We start from the raw sequence: 21,563 nt of genomic DNA on the forward strand, positions 1-21,563 counted from the left end.
AGGTAGCCGTCTCAAAGAACGAAGCTAGAACAGCCGAAGACAGCCAACCTTCAAAATAGAAGTTTGATGTGGTATCAACAGTGAACATAAAATCACCTTCTTCTAAGGAGCTCGTATCCTTCTGGCGTTGCGTAAAGAAACCACCTAGGTACTAAAATCTGAAAAAAGTAATTTCATTCAGGGCTACAAATTGATCAGGAACTCACTCGCTGAGGGGGTCGTCCCATCAAAGTCATTTGTTGGTCTAAGTAAAAGACTAATGATAGTTCAGACACTTTATGTGACTGGACCTGCGAAACACTTTATTAAAAGAAGAGCAGAGGGCAAAGCATACTGAGGAAGTTCTTATCAGCTAATCCAATGAAAGCTATTTGCTTCATATAATACTTCGAACATGTTCTTGCGTAAAGAAATGTAAATCCTAAAAATTTCCAGAAATCATTGTAACTAGTTTCCCTACAAATGCATAACAAAAAAGTAGTCTAAGGAATTCGTGATGCTTGGAACTTGTAAAAATGTGTCTACTAGCTTAACTTGGTAATTAATCTTATCATCAGCAAATATGAAGATGAGATTAATGAATCTATAAAATTTAAGGGCCATATTTGAAACGTAAATTGCCAAAATTGAGACACATATATATCACAGATGTAGTTGTATTACATATATTGCAAAGGCAATAAAAAATTGTAAATACTTTATTTTCTTATTTCTTATTGAGGGATATTTTAACAGCAATTATAAAATTCATCATGTTTGAAATATGCGTCATTTAACTAAAGATTTGGTAATAGCGACAACGCTTTAATTCTTGCATATACATTTAAAGAGACAAGACATTCCGTTCCTTTAAGTAAATTTCAAAGCCAACAGTCCCAACAAAAGTTTTAACCCTTATTTGTTTTCGTATTCTGTGGAAGTGGTTTTAGACATACAAAACCTTACGCTGGCTACTCCAATGGGAAGTATTTGAATAACGCAAATAATGAAGACTACTAAAAGATTGCTAATGGCCAATATTACTAAAAATAATTAGTATTGATCATTACTTATAGCCTCCAGGCGGTATGCCTGAGTGAAAAGAAATAGATTTTAAAATAGAAAAGAAAGGGACCTCTCAAATTTATAGGGCTATTTTCAGTACAGCCCTATAAAAATATTGCCCTATAGGGCGTTTTTGAAAAAGAATAGAAAAAAGTAGGGAATGAAACATTTTTTCATTATGTTAATTTGAGAGCCACACTTGTTACAAATACGCTTTGAACAACGGTGTCCCTGCTTACTAATACCCTATTCATAAATTTTGCCACCAGAGACTTTAACGATTTTGTTTTTGTGCGATGGTAGTTATAAGACCAGATTTGTGTGTGACTCCTCCATATACCCTATCGAATAACACAGTCACCCTTTCCCTACCTCTAACCTATAGTGGTCTATATTTTTTCCAATACTTGCAAGCGTTTGTAAATAATTCTTGTTTTTATATAAGCAAATAGAAATACGTCTCTCTAACATGTTTGGATGCGTACTGAATGGGGTGGGGGGGGTAATTAGGGTTTAGGATTTAGTAGATGACAGCGATACACAAGAGGTAGTAATACCTTTGAGTAAAAAAAGTTAGCGAAGTGTCGGGGGTAAAATTAAGAAGAAATGTTATTCGGATGGCAAATATATTTTGAATCTTAATTTAAAAATTTAAATTTCAAATGCCTTTCACAGAAAAGGTTTCGTCCCTTTGTTGTCGCTGTTCCTTCTCTATTTTTTGGTATATTTTGGGGCTTTTTGACAAACCCTTTGTATTGTTTTACTTTCAAGAGCGTTCGAAATTATTAAAAAGGCAGGTGCTGCCCATTTTTATTTTTTAAGTTACAGCCTTTAAATAAATTACTAAAGAGTTAAATTATTAGCTAAAGAATAACAGAAAAAAAAACAGTCAAGAAAAATAAATTAGTAGAAAGAGGAAGTAAATTTTGCTAAATCTGCCGAATTTGCTAAAATCTGCCGAAATCCTGGGAGATTGGTTAGAGTAGCTTCGCCAAAAAGACATTTAATTAAAGTAGATTGTAAAAGATGTTGGAAATGTGTTTTTTTCCAATTTTTTTTTATGTTGGCAAAATCATCCAGGCTTACGAACGAAAAAAATAATAATAAAGTTTTGGATTTAAACCTACTTCAAATTTCCAATGTATTAAAAATAGTCTATTTTACATTTCAATTTAAGCTAAGCGATCACCTCCTGGACAGTGTTTCGTTGATACTAAATAAAAACAGGTTTTTTTAAGCTGAAAGTAATGAGCAGCATTAAAACTTAAAAGGAACAGAATTATTCCGTATATGATGGGCTGACCCTCCTTAATTCCTCGCTATTTGCGCCAAAGTGTTTTAGTGCTTTAGACAAGCTCCCTATTCCAATTAACCAGTCCTCGTATTTCAGCAGTTGCTCTTCAAGAATTGGGACAAAAAGTCAAAATTTAATGTAAAGAAGGAGGTACCAAACAGCTCGTGATGAGGAGCAACGCGCCTCCATAGCAACTGAAACTGCGAAAGCGGAATTTTGATATCAATAGGTCTATCGAAAGAATCGACTTACTATGCAGATTTTAAATTTATAAGATCAATTAATTTTAATGTTACTCATCAAAAGATACAAAGCTGAGAAATTCTGCCTGATTTTGGAAAAAGGGGGGAATCTTAATGAAAATTCCCTCATCAGATTCAACACATCAGTGAATCCTATTATAGGGGTTTTAAGCTGCCACCTACAAAAATGTTGAATTTTGTAATTTTTTTTTGTCATAAGAAGGATCATAGATGGGTGTTTATTTGCATTTTTTTTTCTTTTTTTTGGTTTCGCCAGGGGTGACCGTATTGAACTAATCGTCCTTGAAAATTGAAAGAGGGCACATTCGGGCGGAAATTAAAAGTTCTAGTGGCTTTGTTGAGTAGCCAAAAAAATTCGAGGGAAAATATCCCCCCTTCACCCGATTCCCCTCCCCCCAAAGTGACCATATGACCCTCCATAGTCCCTAGTGAAAGGGCTGTAAACAGCAGAAGACGTATCGGTATCTAGTATATCGGTATTGGGCGAATCGGTATCGGACATTATTTCAACCATAGTTTTGAGCCTTCTATAGGATAATGCAGAGAACCTGTCTTTCTTAAGGCCGATTATGGTAATTCTGAGCGAATGCTTTTTTTCCTACTATGCCAAAAAATTTACGATTAACCGTCAAATTTGAGCGATTTTTAGGTATGTTTCTTTAGGACATTTAGGGTGGGATTTTGCAGGGGAGGGGTTTTTCTATGCAAATTAAAAAAAATTTCAAAGCAGTCCTAGCATCCTTACTTCAGCGTTTTTTTTATCAGTCCTAGTTGAACTTCGCTGAAGTAAGGATGCTAGGACTGCTTTGAAAATTTTTTAATTTTTGGTTTTATTGGTTGCATGTTGTTGTGAGTCTTTTTTCTTTCATATATTTTTGTCTTGCTGAGGACGGCCCTTGGACATAGGGCCAAAATATTCATTCAAATTATTTCCACTGTCTTGCAAAAAGATTTCCCTATTGTTCTTCGTACTTTTGTTGTTTGTTATGGAAAGGTAGTGTGGTCTTCGTCGCTATTTTAGTGCAGACGTCGGAAATGATCATATCTGGGGCCTACAGTTGTTCAGAAAGAGGGTTGACTACTGCAAGAACTTCGTGAATGACATGCAAACTGAATGTGAAGGGAATGTGAATTTGAAACGACACTAGTTGATTCTCCCTCTATCCAATTGACCACTTAAAAAGGGCACTAGAACTCTTAGTTTTTTCTTGAATGATCCCTCTCCTGATCGTCTAGGACCGTTGTTCAACACTATCACATGGGAAAAACGAACAAACCAACAAACGAAAAAAAAACACAATCGTTTTTCAGGCAAAAACAGGTAAAAAATTTAACATTTTGTAGATGTGAGCTTTAAATCTTTACAGTAGAGTTGTCTGATATGCTAAGTCTCACAGGGTGATTTTAGTTAAAATTTCTTGACGTTTTTGGGGCGTTTTTATCCATTTTTGAAAGTCAGGCAAATTTTCTCAGGCTGGTAGATTTTGATGGGTAACATTAAACTTAACCAATTTTACATATTTGGAATAAGCATAAAAAGCTAACGCGTAAATTTTTTCGACCTGATAATTCTTATCAAAATTCCTTCTTTTAGAGTTTCGGTTACTATTGAGCCTAGCCGCACCTTAATTATAGTTGGTACCCCGAACTGTTTGATTTTACAGAAAGTTTTTTGAAACAGCCTTTCATTGATTACTCACGGGCATAAAATGTGAATAATCAGTCCAGTAATAGGCCTACACTCCTGAAAATTTCCGGAAGTTTCATTCGCCAAACTCAACCTATTTTCTTATAGATTAACCAAGGCACTTTGTGAAAGTGATTGTTTGTCCTAATTTCCTTCTAGACTCAAATATAATAATTTAACATATTTTTAAGTGGTGCTTATGCTTGTGTACTTTGCTTACCACTGTATACGCCTAAAACAACTGCAGCAGCTAGAAATCCTCCCAGATATTGGCCAGCCATATAATGTTCAAAATTTTAGAGAAAATAATATGAAACAACTTTTCATTAATTACTCAGGGAAATAACATTTCCGGAATCCTGATGTAAATAATTGTTATGTGTGCGAGTTTGCTTTTTTTTTTTTTTTTTTTTTTTTTTCTTGATGTACTCCGCTTCTTTTTTATAGTGGGTAATAAATAAATTATTATTATTATTATATCAGCTCTGGAAAATTTTTGGGAGCTTCTTTCACCGAGCTCAACATTTTTTTTTTTATATATATTAAACAAAAATTCCCCTGAAAGCGATTATTTACCATGATTATGATTTTAGAATCTAATCCAAACATTCAAAATATTTTTAAGCGGTGCTTATGCTTGTGTGCTTTACTTACCACTGTATACGCCTAAAACAACTGCTGCAGCTAGAAATCCTCCCAGATATTGGCCTGCCATATAATGCAACACTTTTTTCCATGGATGTTTACCAACTATGGCCATGGCAAGAGTAACAGCTGGGTTCAAGTGAGCCCCTAGAAATTAATTGATCAATGACTAAAATTATATCAATAATTAAATAATCAAATGATAAATAATCAAATATTTTTGAGCAGTCAGTATAGTTCAGAGAAAATACCAGAAAATACTTGTCTTTCACAGTGCTTGTCTGCTTCATAGTCACCTTGTTTGGACCAACATTTAAAATACCCAACAACCGGCATTTTTCACGGTTTCCAGGCAGTTCATTGAACCATGACATGGTTTGTAAAAGTGTGTGCCTTGTGAAAAAAATTCTATCTAACACTGATTCAGGAATGGTAACAATAATTTCGGTTCGTCTTAAAAGTAAAAGTATATTGCGAAAAGAAATTTATGTTGATTTTGAAAAATATTATGAAACCCCTCAAAAAGGGTGTCAGATAGTCACCTTGTTTGGGCCAACATATAAAATATTCAATACCCATCATTTTTCAGGGTTTCTAGTCAATTCACTGAACCCTGATAATGTTTATTGAACCATGACACCAGAACCCCTTATATTGTAATTATGTTTGCGAACTAGTTCGGCCCTGAGAGCTTTGATATTTTTCCAGGGGAAGTGAAAGGGGAGGGGGTAAATCGAACAGAGATAACACGAGTACGCTCAATATATCATTTTCCTTACAGTATATTGTATATGTCCTATAGAGAGCTGCTCCAATTGCTTGTGTATGAAGATAATTATATGGCTGTGCCAAAAATTGTAGCTTTTACCTTTTTACAAGATTTTTTTTCTCCAGCCAGTTGATGCGAATTTCAAAATACAGCCATTATATTTCCTTGCCGACTATTCGTTAAAATGGTAAAAACACTTAATTCGTTCGGTTAGAATTGAAAGATTCGCAACAAGATCAGTTAAGGTTATGAGGTGTAATAGGAAGGACAAGAGGTCAAGCTCAAAGGACTACAGGAGGCCACCTAGTGCCACCTAGGCCACCTAGGCCTAGGCCACCTAGTGCTTTAGGTGTCTTGACTTGGGAGCTCTCTACAAATAATTGTTTTCAGAGGTCCTCCATCGAAGTTATGTAATGTCTATAGCGTACCTAGCTTTTTGTTCGGGGTTGGGGGGATTTTTTGGGGGGTTACAAAATAGCTTTACAAAACACATCAAATTTTTTTATATGCTTTTTGTTACTTTTTTCTGAGTCGGACAAAAATAGGGGGAGGGGTTCAAAACCGGTACCCACCCTGGGATACGGCATTGTCTAATATACGTGGTTCTATTCTGTAAAATTAATCTATACGCAAGAGGGTTTTAAAATAATAACTACGGTCATGGGTCAAAGAGAAGAAAAATTAAATAAAAACCTAAAATTAGTTTTATTTAAGTTGCAATTGGAATGAATTTATGGCTTCGAGGAGCGGTATTCAATCAAACAGTTCGTGGTAACGAACTGTAAGTAAGGAGCGACCCGGCTCAATGGTAACCGAAACTCTAAAAAACGGGATTTTGATACCAATATATACATCAAATGAATTAGATTTTAATTGTGATTTCAAATATATAAGTTTCATCAAGTTTAATCTTACCCATCAAAGGTTACGTGCCTCAGAAAATTTGTCTGATTTTGGAAAAAAGGGGAAAAGACCCCTAAAAAGTTATAGAACCTTAATGAAAATCACACCATCATATTTAGCGTATCAGAGAACCCTACTGTAGAGGTTTCAAGCTCCTATCTACAAAAATGTGGAATGTTCCATTTTTTGCCAAAAGAAAGATCACGGATGCGTGTTTATTTGTTTGTTTGTTTGTTTTTTTTCCCCGGGGGTGATCGTATTAGCCCAGTTGTGCTAGAGTATTGTGGGAGGGCTCGTTCGAATGGAAATTAAAAGTTATAGTGCCATTTTTAAGTGACCAAAAAAAATTGAGGGGAACTAGGCCCCCTCCCACGCTCATTTTTTCCCAAAGTCACCCGATCAAAATTTTGAGATAGCCATTTTGTTCAGCATGGTCGAAAATATGATAAAAATGTCTTTTAGGATGACTTGATCCCCCAAAGTTCCCAGGGGGAGGGCTGAAAGTTATGAACTTTACTCAATGTTAACATATAGTATTGGTTATTGGGACGTATACAGACTTTTTCAGAGGAGATTTTTTCTGGTAGGTGGGGGAAGGAGAGGGTCTGGGGCTATAGGGAAGGAGCGTCCCCGGACGGAAGGGCTCCGGGGGGAAGGGACAGCGCTCTGAAGGGGGCGCCGGATTTCCCAGCATTATTAAAGAAAAAGATCAGGAATTAAATAAAAAAAAAATAAGTTTTTCAACTGGTCAACTGATTGTGATTAAGAGGTCATTTTAAAAGAACTGGAAAAAAGTTCGAACTATAGTTTAAAGAGCAGGGTATTGACTAGGGGGCGAACCCCCTAATATACGTGTTAAAAATTTATGAATATAGAAGTTCGTTACGTAAGTTAATTCTAAGTTACTTATATTTATTACTAATAAAAACGTTAGTAAATAAAATCAAACAAGTTTCGAGAAAGCCATTTAACCAAATATAATATGCAAATTTTGTTTTAATTATTCATGTACGGTGAGCCAAAATCAAAACCTGCATTAGTTCAAAAACGTTCAAAAATTAAATAAAAAAAACAAGTTAAAACTTAAAACGAACAGAAATTATTCCGTATATGAAAGGGGCTGTCCTCCTCAACGCCTCGCTCTTTACGCTAAAGTTTGACTTTCTCACAACTCTATTTTTTTAAACAATAAAAAAACTTTAGCGTAAAGAGCGAGGCGTTGAGGAGGGGACAGCCCCCTTCATATACGGAATAATTTCTGTTCGTTTTAAGTTTTAACGTCGTTCCTTACTTTCAGTTAAAAAAAACTAGTTTTTTTTATTTAATTCAGTCAGAGACAGTATAAGTCATATATTCCTTATCCTGAAAAGACTTTTGAATTTTCAAACTTTTCAGTAAAGAAATGGCTGATTTTGCCATTGCTCAGCTTCAACCGTAGATAAGGAACATTAAATTTGCACATGAAAGAATAGAGTCATTTTTTGTTTTGTTTAAAACTTGATAATTTCGTTTTCAAATAGAGTCGCTAAAACCAAGTTTGAAGGGACTGGACTCGTAGCACGAGTCTAAAATTATGATATTCTGTCTTATAGAAAGCATAGGGGTTTTGAGCCCCACTCATATTAATTTCCGCTCGTTTTGAGTTTGACTCTGTTATTTATTTTAATTTCTGTTCTTTTTGGGTTTCATTTATTTATTGATACTGATTTGTGGTAGTTGTATGCTTGGTGGACTATTTGATTCTATTTTTGTTCATTTTTGGTTTAATAGACTTCTTTATTTTAAAAAAAAAAAAACTTGTTTTGTGGAAAAAGTTTTTTTTAATTAATTTCATATATAAGGCCAGGATTGTAACAGAATAACTTCAACGGTCCATCTTAAAAAACAGTTTTTACCGTTGCTACCAGTCCAGTCCCTTACGGTTTTTAAGGTGGACCCTAAAAGGTTGGACCCTAAGGTTGTACCTACCTCATGCTCGTTAAAAGTAAAGAATGGTGTTGGCACAATTTATTATTTTTTGTTTGTTTTTCTTTTTTTTTTCTTTTAGACTGGGGCACTTCCTATCAATGGAGTTGTCGTAGAAACTACGAAAAGAAATATTTCGATTGGAAATTGGAAGGGCTAATGCCCTTTTTAATGGTCATGGAAGGGGTAAAACACCCCTTCCATGACCACAATTTCCCGAAACACATACAATCACAATTTTGAGATAGCCATTTTGTTCAACATAGTTGAAAGGTCCAGAAAGTATGTCTTTGAGGATGATACCCCCTCAGTGCTCAAGGCAAGGGTTGTAAGTTATGCCCTGGGGTTATTTAAGGTTTATATAGAAAGCGTTGTCGTAGAAACTTCAAAGAGGGCTAATTCAATTGGAAATTGAAAGGGCCAGTCCCTTTTTAATAGTCAAAAGTGATTTGAGGGCAACTAAACCCCTCCCACGCCCACTCTTTCCCCAAACACATGCAATCAAAATTCTGAAATATAAAATTTGGTTTAACGTATTTAAAAGGTCTGAAAATTATGTCTTTGAGGATAAAATACTCCCCCCAGCCCTCAGGGCAAGGGTTGTAAGTTATGCCCTGGGGGATATAAGGTGTTTTATAGAATACAGTGTCGTAGAAACTTCAAAAACGGCTCAATCAATTGGAAATTTAAGTGGTTATTGCCCTTTTGTTAGTTGAAAGGGATTGGAGGGCAACTAACTCCCCTCCCACGCCCATCCTTTCCCCAAGCACATACAATCAAAATTTTGAGATGACCATTTTGTTCAACGTAGTTGAAAGGCCCAAAAATTATGTTTTTGAGGATGACAACCCCCTCCCCCCACAGCCCCCAGGGCAAAGGTTATAAGTTACGTCCTGGGAGCATATAAGGCTTTATAGGAAGCTTGGTTGCCGAAACTTCAAAAAGGGTTCATTGAATCGGGAATTTAGAGGGCTAGTGCCTTTATTTATAGTCAGAAACAATCGGAGAGCGGATGCCACCCCCCCCCCCTAATGCCCATCATTTCCCCAAACACTTCCGATCAACATTTTTATATTTAAATTCAATTCAATTCAATTTATTTATAACCTGTCAAAACAAAAAAGGGCACAGATCCCCTAAATGACAGAGTACATAAGGGAAAAAAAAAGAGAAGAAAACTTTAGAAAATCGAAGAAAACCTTTTAAGTGTTTTCACTTTTATTACTTAAGAAATCAAAAATAATTAAGATTTTAAGGAATAAATATCAGCACATGTATACATATATATATATATATATATATATATATATATATATATATATATATATATATATATATATATATATATATATATATATATATATATATATATATATATATATATATATATATATATATATATGATATTTTTGTCAGTAAATTCATTTGCGTGTTTTCAGTAAAGTACGAATTATATTCTGGCTTTTAGAAAGCATAGGGGTTTTGAGCCCTACTCATATTAATTTCCGCTCGTTTTGAGTTTGACTGTTATTTATTTTAATTTATGTTCATTTTGGGTTTCATTTATTTATTGATACTGATTTGTGGTAGTTGTATGCTTGGTGGACTATTTGATTCTATTTTTGTTCATTTTTGGTTTAATGCACTTCTTTACTTAAAAAAAATTATTTTGTGGAAAAAGTTTTTTAAATTAATTTCATGCATAAGGCCAGGATTGTAACAGAATAACTTGAAGAAGAGGAGATAAAGATCGAGATATTTAAAGCTACAAAGAAGTTTTTGAAAAACCATGCGGGGAGGAAATTAGCAATTTAATTGGTAGTGCAGCAGAGTTTGCCAAAAGGAAGGAAGTCAATCGAGAGGCAGATTTCATCAGATATCATCGTTGGTGATTTCGACAATCTCAAGTCGAGCAGACTCGTACCAAATCGGTGACTTGGACGAAGTCAAGCAGATATCTCAATGTATCAGTTTTATAGACAAGATTTTAGAATCCTGCCTGATAGGTTGACTACAAGGATGGGAGATAATCTCAGAATTTGCCTTATCACTTTCAGCCATTTTACGAGTTACTTCAGCCTCCTTTCAGGGAAAAAAACTTTAGTTGCAAATATCGAGCTAGCCACTATGTTTTTCCCAAACCAGTAAATAGCCCCCGACTCTATTGCTCTTCAAGTAGAGCTTGAAGTTTTCTTTGAGTTTTGCAAAGCCGCTACTTGCTTCAGAGAAGTCTTGGGTGAAGGAAATCGCCAGCAATATCAGCTTAAGCAAGGCAATCGCCTTTGCAAATTGGCTGTGACTGCACCTGTTGCAAATGATAAAGGATTAAAGTCTATAAATTTCGACGAATCTTATAATGTGATCTAGAAGTCGTTTAAATAGGGGATCTCCCCCCTCCTACCCGGATGATTTGAGCCGACCTTTGTCCAGGACGTGGGCAGAATCTTGAATGCTGTACATTTTGTATCAAACAGTTCGTGGTAACGAACTAAGTAAGGAGCAACCCGGCTCAATGGTAACCGAAACTCTAGAAAACGGGTTTTTGATACCAATAGATATATCAAAAGAATCAGATTTCAATTCTGATTTCAAATATATAATGTTCATCAAGTTTAGTTCTATCCATCAAAAGTTAAGTGCCTGAAAAAATTTGGCGGATTTTCGAAAAAAGGGGGAAAGACCCCCTAAAAGCGATAGAACCTTAATGAAAATTACACCATTATATTCAGCGTATCAGAGAACACTACTGCAGAGGTTTCAAGCTCCTATCTACAAAAATGTGGACTTTTCCATTTTTTGCCAGAAGAAAGATCACGGAGGCGTGGGGAGGTGTGTGTTTGTTTTTTTTTTCTTTTCCCCAGGGGTGATAGTATTGACCCAGTGGTCCTAGAATATCGTGGGAGGGCTCATTGGAACGGAAATTAAAAGTTCTAGTGCCCTTTTTAACTGACCGAAAAAAATGGAGGGCAACTAGGCCCCCTCCCACGCTCATTTTTTTCCCAAAGTCACCCGATCAAAATTTTGAGATAGCCATTTTGTTCAGCATGGTCGAAAATATGATAAAAATGTCTTTTAGGATGACTTGATCCCCCAAAGTCCCCAGGGGAGGGCTGAAAGTTATGAACTTTACTCAATGTTAACATATAGTTTTGGTTATTGGGAAGTATACAGTCTTTTTCTGCGGAGATTTTTTCTGGGAGGTGGGGGAAGGCGAGGGTCGGGGTCTATAGGGAAGGAACGTTCCAGGACGGAAGGGTTCCGGGGGGAAGGGAAAGTGCTATGAATGGGGCGCCGGACTTGCCTGCATTATTTATTGGTTATTGGGAAGTATCCAACAATTTTCAGGAAGGATTTTTTCTGTAGGGGGGGGGGCTAGAGGAGGGGATTACTCTGGAGAATATTTCCGTGGAGGATGTTTCTGTGGGGTAAGGGACATTTCTAGGAAGGGGGCGCCGGATTTCCAAGCATTATTTAAGAAACGATCAGAAGTTAAATAAAAAAAAACAAGTTTTTTCAACTGAAATGCAAGAAGTAATATTAGAAATTAAAACGAACACAAATTATAACGTATATTAAGGGGTTCTCACCCAATTAAAAAACAAGCTCTTTAAGCGACAGTTTTTTTTTAGTGCTTTAAAAATATAAATATATTATAATTAAACTGCCTTTTTTATTCAGGGGTTTGTTAATAAAAATTTTTTTTAACTTTTAATTTAAAGAGCGTGGAATTGACTAAGGGGAGAACCCCTTCATATAAGTAATAACATATACGTAATAAAAAAAACAATAAAAAAACAAGCGATACGGCTCAATAGTAATCGAAACTTTTAAAAACGAAATTTTGATGTCAATAAATGTATCAAAAGAATGTGTTTATAATGCTGATCCTAAATATATAAATTTTATCAAGTTTAGTATTAATCATCAAAGGCTAAGAGCCTGGGAAAATTTACTCGATTTTTTAAAGAGGGGGGAAACATCCCCTAAAAGTGAAAAAATTTTAATGAAAATCACACCGTCAGATTCAGCGTATCAGAAAACTCTATTACATAGGTTTCAGATTTTTGCATACCTGCAAAAATCTGCAACTTTGTATTTTTTGCCAGAAGAAAAATATACGAATATAGAAGTTAGTTACGTAAGTTAATTTGTAAAGACATCCATTTAGTAAAAGAAAAGTAAAATTTTTATGCAAATAAAAGCTGCATTAACTAAAAAACGATCAGAAATTAATTAAAAAAAACAAGTTTTTTAAACTGAAAGTAAGGAGCGACATTAAAACTTAAAACGCACAGAAATTATTCCGTATATAAAAGGGGCTGTCCCCTCCTCAACACCTTACTCTTTACGCTAAAGTTTGACTCTGTCTCACAACTTTATTTTTTAAAACAATAAAAAACTTTAGCGTAAAGAGCGAGGCGTTGAGGAGGGGACTTCCCCTTTCATATACGGAATAATTTCTGTTCGTTTTAAGTTTTAATGTCGCTCCTTACTTTCAGTTTAAAAAACTTGTTTTTTTTATTTAATCTGATATAAACACAAGCGACTTGTACTTCTAAATAGGTGTAAATTATTAAAGGAGCAACCACCAACACTAAACACTAACACTATTTCTAACACCTAAATACTATTTTGGCGAAGAAACAGCGCAGCAATGTTTCTTCTTATTTCCAAGTGTAAAATTGGCCCTTAAAATTTATTGATAAGCATTCGAAATGAGGACAAACAAGAATTTTGTGAAAAGAATCACTGTTTCGCCACCTTTTACAATTGTAAATACGAACTAACAACCTTCTATGCAAACAATGGAATTTCGTCACGTCTGATAAGCTTAGAAATTTTATACAAAACATTTCAACAATATATAAATTTATCAAAAGTATTTTTACGATATTTTCTAAAAAAGGGCAAACAAAAAACAGTTCAATAGATAGTATAAGTATAAGGGATATACATCTAATGGCGAAAATAGGAATTTGCTAAGCAAACAACTATATAAATAAAATCTTATCAAATTAGTCTGAAAATCCTTTAAGGCATAAGCAGAAATAAATCCCTTTATCAAAAGTAAACAGGAGAAAATCCGTCAAGAGAAAAAAAAACTCATAAAATGTAATATTTAAAATAAATGGCCAAAGCAGTGCCTTCTTTTGTTTTGGGTTCTTTCAGGAGGAGGGTGGGGGAATTTTCTAACAAATATTTCAAAAACAAATAAATTTATCATAAGTATTTTTATGATATTTTCTAAAAAAAGGCAAACAAAAAAATTCAAAAGATAAAATGTATAAAGAAAATACATCGAATGGCGAAAATAGGAATTTGTTAAACAAACAACTTCATAAATAACATCTTATCAAACTAATCTGAAAATGATTTAATACATAAGTGGAAATAAATCCCTTTATCAAAAGCACGTATAAGATAAATTTAAATAAAAGTAAACAGGAGAAAATCTGCCAAGAAAAAAAAACACATAAAATGTAGTCTTTAAAATAAACGACAAAAGCAGTGAATTCTTTGGTTTTGGGTCTCTTTCAGGAGGAGGGGGTCAAGTTTTCCCCAACAGCAAAAACATATTTTTTCAAAATCACAGGGATTATTAGATAAATTACTTATTGTTTTCGTCGGCATAGCCCCAGTGGAGTGGGACGAAGCCTCCCAGAGTGAGCACCAAACTTTAATTTCAAACGTACCTGTCTTACTGGTATTTTACTTAATTTGATACTGCAAGCTCCATTAAGCTATTATAAATCTTTAGTCTAGGAATTTCTAGTCTAGGAATCTTTAGTCTAGGAATTAGTCTAGGAATTTATTTCTAGGAATAACAGCTGGTTTGCAAGTAGCATAAATTTATAAATAGTATCGATTTATTTACTAGGATAAGATTTACTAGGATAAGAGGTATCCTTTTTACCAGTTTCTTAATGTACCAATGACAAGGTAAGGTTGGAATGGCAGGATGGGGGAGGGGAGAGTGAGTTGAGTATATTGAGTGATGGAGACTGGATTTGTAATTATTATATTTCTTTTATATTTTATTTATCTATTATTATTTTTAATTCAGTTATTTATTTATTTTTCTATATTTTTTATTTTTTTATTTTATTTTTTATATAAATATAGGTTATAGTTTATCTATTTTTGGTTCATTTATAATAGTTTTAATTAAATAGTTGAGGTTTGTGTAAATAGTTGAGTTAAAAGGTAAGTAGTTACGAGGACTTTCACGCGATCGCAAACCTTCATAGGTTTTCTCCAGCGTGAAAGTGTTGTTTAATTTACTTATTTGTTTATGAATGTGGATTAATAAACTTATGAACTTATGACAACAAAATAAAAACGCTTTTGTTCCTGGATTAATCTTAAGCTTATTCACACCAGAAAACTTGAGATTTTTTTAGGTTTTTCTTTTGACTGTTCCAAAACTATGTTGCTAAGTTTTTACCGCAACACCATATTCATATCAGTGTTGTCACGTCGAACAGCAAAAACAAATAAGTGAAATGAACTAGTTAAATTTGACAATGCTTCTCGTCCGTAAAAATTCAAACATTTACCGTCTGTTGACTCCCATAAACAACTAAACCTCCAAAGAAAGCTAACCTTTGTAAGTTGTATGAACCATGTTCTTTTTTAAGATAGGTAGATAGATAAGTGTATTAAAGCCAAAAATACGGCAATAAACACAAAAAGAGCACAAATATAATAAACTTACATCGGTGATCATAAAAAGCACAAATATAATGAACTTGCATCGGCCATCATAAAACAACACTTAAATGAAACATACACTTAAAAACAAGTTTTTTTTTCGACTGAAAGCAAGGAACAGCAATAAAACTTAAAAGTAACAGACATTAATTCATATTTGTGGGGGACAGTTACTGCCCCTTCGTCAGCCCTCTCTCTTTACTCTTAAATTTAACTTTTTTGTCATAATTCTTTAAGAAATACTGTTCAAACACAAGATTCGTTGAATTTTAATAAGAAGTGTTTAGCGAGAACTTTAAGACAGCACCCCCCCCCCCAATTTTTTCTTACAGTCGGATGAAAACACTGAGTTCAAAACACTGTTCTTTTTTAAGTTATTTTCGCGCGTGTTTCTTATTTCTAAATTCATCGTCTGCTATTACCCAAAACTACATTCCTGTGAACAAGGCGTCGTTCACTCTCAGGAATCTTGTACACCAAATGGCGCATACCAAGCCTGGCGGAACTGTGCCAAGCGTTTAATAGCACAATTTGTTCCCCATTTGTTTGTTTTTTTTGAAGCATAGAAGCATTATTGCAAAATAATCCGCCATCAAATAAAGTAATGTTTACTTTGTTAGACTTATAATAATTTTTACAGCACTTAAATTACTATATATAAAACACAAAGAGAGTGTAAATAAATTTTGTAATTCCCCCCCCCCCATATTCCCTTACAGATAAGTACACCAACTATAGCACCCATTCGGAAACCCTAATTTATGGAGAAAAAATCTATATATATAAAAATCTATAATATAAAGATGTATTTGGACAGCATGAAGTTAGAAAACTATTCTTACTTCGTTATATGCAATAATTATGGCTAACATATTTTGCATGCACACCCACTATACTTTAACCTCCCCCCTAATAATAATCTGCCATCAAATCTAGTAATATTTATTTTGGTTAGACTTATCTTAATGTTTACCGCTTTTAAATTACTATATATAAAGCACAAAGAGAGCATAAATAAATTTTATAATTTACCTGATACTCCCCCACAGATAAGTACAGCAAGCATAGCACCCATCCCGAAGCCCCAATTTATGGAGAAAAAATCGCCCTTTTCTTCTTTCGACAGGACTGATTGTGCCACAGATGCGTCTCCAAACGTCTAGAAGAAAATGAACACTAATAGTAATTTGAAAGTTTGGCTTGGATTCACGCTTGAAGCTCTGGATCAGTTTTCCATACAGAAAACAAAGGAGCATGTATCCCACTTAATTTTAAATACTAGATGCCTTGTTTGTGCTTTTTCTAAATATAATAATCGCTACACTCACATACAAATATTTAAATCCCTTAAATGGACCCTAAAGTGACACCTAATTCCTTACTTTTTGGAAACTTTGTTATTTTGGAAAATATTTTAAAACGTTGTAAAAGACTTACTTACATCATTCCTAAGAGCGCATCGCTTTTCTTTTTCCCCTCCTACCTCCCATCACAATGTGCAAATATATGCCCCACATTAAATATACTCAACGAGTTTTGAACAGCACGACTGTTTTCTTCTCACCACTTGTTAACCGTTTGCCGCTAAATTAATAAGAAGGAAAGAGTCCCGCTATATTTACACATTAGGAGGAGGGGTTAGGGGGTAGAGTGAAACCCTCATCATTTAGAAATAATGTAAGCAAGCACTTTAATTTTTTTTTAAGTAGGTTCCCGAACTAAGAATTTTCCAAAAAGTGTAGAGATAGGTGTCACTCTATGACTTGATTAAGGTCTTTAAATTTAATTTGCGAGTGAAAGAATCATCATATTAAGAAACAGTATAAAAAAGGCATCGAGCACCGTGGTCACTTTGTCCCTACATCAGTAATGGAATCTGGTAAATATTTACCCCAACAATTTAGAAAGTATCCCTTTCAAGGCGAACTGTTTCAAGCAGTTAATTTATGCAAATTTTCCTTTGTTTACGGATAGGTTTTATAACGAGAAAAAAGGCATGGAAGTCTGGTTGGCTGTCTGATTGGCTTGAAACTGTCTTAAATTGCTCCCTGGGTCAAAGGCAACACATATTTTGGTTGGGATGGGGAGAATGTTAGAGTGCTTAAAAATGTGTGACATGTTCAAAACTTACAGCCGTAAGTCTCTTGGTGACAAGAAACCTATTATACCAAAAAACCCTTTGGGGGCAGGGGCTTCCTAAAAATTGGGCCCGAAAAAGGGCCATTACCTTTTTACTCTTGATTGTCTTGAAACTTGTTTTTCTTAGACCAAAAAAGGCTAAGAAAACTTTTTTAATGAATAATAATTTGTTTAGTTCTTCACTTACCACCAGGAAAAAGGTTCCAAGACATTCTGCAACGAACTCTCTGAAGATAGGGCTAGATATTCTCAATTTGTTCCTAATTTGTTTGTCCATTTGGAATATACCTTTGCCTGTGCTGTTAGCACTCAAGCTTTATGAATATTTGTTAGCTGTGCCTTTGGGGCCTGTCGACCTGGAAATATATCTTAATTACTCTGGAAAAAAAATATAAAAGAAGCAAAAATAAAGAGAACAGCTATAGTTGAAATAAAGGTAAGACTAGGGGACTTTTTTAAATGAATTAATAAAAAGCAAACAGTTCTTTCAACTGAAAGTAAGGAGCAACATTGAAAATTAAAACGAACAGAAATAATCCTGTATATAAGGGGGATACCCCATATTCAATACCTCGCTCTTCACGCTAAAGTCTCTTAGGACTTTAAAATTGCTTCTTATTCTAATAAAACAGCCCTTGTTTTTCAGGGATCGTTCTTAAAGAATATAGACAAAAAGTCAAACTTTAGCATAAAGAGTGAGGTATTGAGGACGGCCTCCCCCTCATATACGAAATAATTTTGGTTCGTTTTATGGTTTGTCTAAAGAATGACTGAAGGTATTACGTTAAAACTTTCAGGGGATGTTGAAGAGCTACCAGATGGCAACCAGCCCTTTTGCCTCTTTTAGATGCTTCCTTTCCCCATCACTCATAAAAATTTAAAATAGATATTTTTTTTAAACAGTCAAAAGGTCTAGAAACTATGCCTCCAAGGATACAATTCCTCCCCACATCCCCAGGGTAAGATCAAAAGATACTATGTGCATCTAATTTAACTTTTAGGGCATGTTGAGGGGGATAATAGAACGTGGTCCGAGGGCAACCAGTCTCCCTCTCTTTTTTTTTTAGCTGTCTTCGCTAAGGATATAAGTTCAAAATTTCTGAATAGCCGACTTGTTCAAAATAGTCAAAAAGTTTAATAGCTATGCCTTGGGGGATGTCAAAACCTCCCGCAGCCAATGTGACAATTGTTATACGTTATATAAGTTGCCCATTGTTAATATGCAAGGTTGGTTATTGGGAAAGGAGGCATGTTTGATCATGAGTCTCCAAAAAGACTAAGGCTACTAAGGTAAAACTCTTAGAAAATGTTTAATGGAATCAAACAGTTCGTTGTAACGAACTGTAAGTAAGGAAAGATGTGGATTAATAGTAGCCACAACTGTAAGAACCAGAGTCTTGATAGTAATAGATATAAAAAAAAATTAAATTTTGATGCTTATTCAAAATATATAAAATTCATAAAGTTTAATGTTTACCAGTCAAAACTTACGAACCTGAGAAAATTTGCCTAATTTTGGAATTGGGGAGCCCCTAAGAAATTAAGTGATCTTAATGAAAATCACACAATGACATTCAGAATATTCCGAAAACTCTAATTTAAAGGTTTCAATCTCCTATATACAAAAATGTGAAATTTAGAATTTTTTGCCAGAAGCAAGGCCACGGATGCGTGTTTATATGTTTATTTTTTCCCCCAGGGGTGAATGTATTGAGCCAATGATCCTAGAAGATCATAAAAGGCTCATGGTCACTTTTTAAGTGACCAAAAATATGGGGGGGGGGGCAGCTAGCCCCCTCCCACCCCCTCCTTTTTACTCAAAATTGTCCAATCAAAATTTTGAGATAGCCATTGTCTTCAGCATAGTCGAGAGATCTAATAACTATGTCTTTGAGGATGACTTGACCCCCCAGAGCCCCCGGAAGAAGGACTGCAAGTTATGAACTTTGCCCATTGCTTACATTTAGTATTGGCTATTGGGAAGTATAAAGATATTTTCGGGGGGGGGGGTGATTTTCTGGTCTGGGTGTTATGTCGGAGGATCTTTCCATGAAGGAGTTTTCTTGAGAGGAACGAATTTTTCCATGGGAGAGGGAGTAGGATTTCCCAGCATTAATTAAAAAACTATCAGAAATTAAATTTAAAAAAAACTAATTTTTTCAACTGGAACCAAGGAGCAATATTAAAACTTGAAACGAGCACATATTATTACGTATATGAGGGGATTGTCCCCTTGAAACTTTAAAGGTATGTTGAGAGGGATATTGAAAAATGAACGAAGGGCAACTGGCCGCATACACTTATAGATGCCTTTTTAACGCTGATAGAAATCTTAAAAGGCTATTTTATTCAAAATAGTCACAAGGTATAATAGCCATGCCTCTGGGGATAACATGCCCCTACAGCCCCGGTGCAAGGCATGTAAATTATGTTATTTTCCCATTTTATATGCAGGACTTATCACTGGGAAAGAGAGGAATGTTTGGTCCTAGGTGTTTCCGATAAGGCTCAATGTTTCAGGAAATGAAACATTGAGTTTCATTTCAACTCAAACACTAGGAAAATTTCTTGGCTGTTTTTCAGGAAATGTTCAGGGGTATGTTGATGTTGAGCTAAATCCAAACAAACTATCTGCATCCAAGTTATCAAAAAGACTTATATACAATATCTTAGGTACAGGTAAGGGGATTAGCCAGAAACTCTCAGGACCTACTACTATTGCGGCTGCAAATGCGACTAGTTGCGACGGTAACTTTGACGACTCCCGTCTGCGACAACTTGCAACAGTGACTGCGACTGCTTACAACTACTTTTGCATCTACTTGTGACTACTTTTAGGGAATGTTCAGGTGGATATTGAACAATATTCAAAACACACTGTGTGCATGATGATGGACAAAAGGATGCATCGCCAACATCTTAGGAACAACTGAGGAGCATCAATTTGAAATTTTCAAGGCATGTTGAACAGTGCTTGAAGGGCAAAGGGCCCTTTGTATTTTTTTTACCCTCTTAACACTGGTCAAAATTATGAAATGGCATCAGTTAATAGGTCCAACAACTGTGCCTCTGAGAATCTAATGCCACCCACAACCCCTGGAGAAAAGGTTGTAAAATATGCAAGTGTGCCAATTGCTTACACACAGAATTTACAATTGGGAAAGAGGGGGAATGTTTAATCCTGAGTGTGTCAGGAAAACTTAAGGGCATAAAGGTAAAACTTCAGAAAATACTGTGTTGGATGTTACACTAAATAAAAACCACTATGTGCATCGAGGTTAACAAAATGGTTTTTCTGCAATATCTTAGGAGTGGCTAAGGATATTAACCTCACACTTTCAGGACCACTATTGCTACTACTACTGTGGCTGCATTTTGACTGTACTGATTACTCGTGAATATGACTAAGACTACATGTGGTTGCAACTGTGACTACGGCTACTTGCGACTGAAACTATTCGCAACTGCCATAACTTGCAACCGTGATTACTTCCGCCTTTGACTACTTACGACTGAGAGTAATTTTGCCTCCTAATACTTACGACAAAGACTATTTGCGATCCTGACAACATACGGCTGCGACTGTGGCTATTTGGTACTGCGAATGTGAATACAACTCGACTGCTACTACGGCTACTTTCGGCTGTGACTACTTACAACTACAAGTGCGATAACTGGCGACGAGTGTATTTACTCGTGACTGCCACAGCTATTGCTTGGGACTGTCACTGATACTATTAGCACTGCTACTGCTACTACGGTTGCGACTGTGACTGTAAGTACTACTTAAACTTCTACTATTACAACTAAAGCTATTTAGCTAAATCAAAAGAGTTCAACTACACCCTGATTGTCAAAATGACAGAGTGCGTCCAGGTTGTTAAAAATTTCCTATCCGCACCATCTCATGGCTAACTACGGTTATAAAATTGTAAATCCTATTGAATATTGAGGGGGATATTGCACTAAATCAAAAGAATCCAGGTGCATCCAAATTATCAAAAGGGCGTATTTGAGTGTCTTTGTATTGATCTCAGTAACGGCTACGGGTATTCAGTTGAAGCTTTCATGGAATACAAAGGGGGATTTTAAACCCCTAAACGAAACCCAAAACGAACAGAAATTAAATAAATAATCATAGCA

At 35.0% G+C, this 21,563-nt stretch overlaps 1 protein-coding gene across 3 annotated transcripts in view; it reads right to left on the bottom strand.

The window, feature by feature from the left end:
- LOC148948871 (aquaporin-7-like) overlaps positions 1-21,563 on the bottom strand; it is a 71,617-nt gene that overhangs the window by 36,029 nt on the left and 14,025 nt on the right. For all 3 annotated transcript variants that reach the window (XM_089094116.1, XM_089094118.1, XM_089094117.1), the window contains 3 exons: positions 17,608-17,776; positions 16,314-16,440; positions 4,943-5,080 (listed from right to left, as the gene is read on the bottom strand). In XM_089094116.1, coding sequence (XP_088950242.1) covers positions 4,943-5,080; positions 16,314-16,440; positions 17,608-17,697 — 355 coding nt within the window. In that variant the 5' untranslated portion in view covers positions 17,698-17,776. The remainder of the gene's footprint in view (positions 1-4,942; positions 5,081-16,313; positions 16,441-17,607; positions 17,777-21,563) is intronic.

Source organism: Artemia sp. Qi Xiang Cuo, chromosome 9, assembly GCF_049724085.1.
Source record: "Artemia sp. Qi Xiang Cuo chromosome 9, ASM4972408v1, whole genome shotgun sequence".
NCBI lineage: Eukaryota > Metazoa > Arthropoda > Branchiopoda > Anostraca > Artemiidae > Artemia > Artemia sp. Qi Xiang Cuo.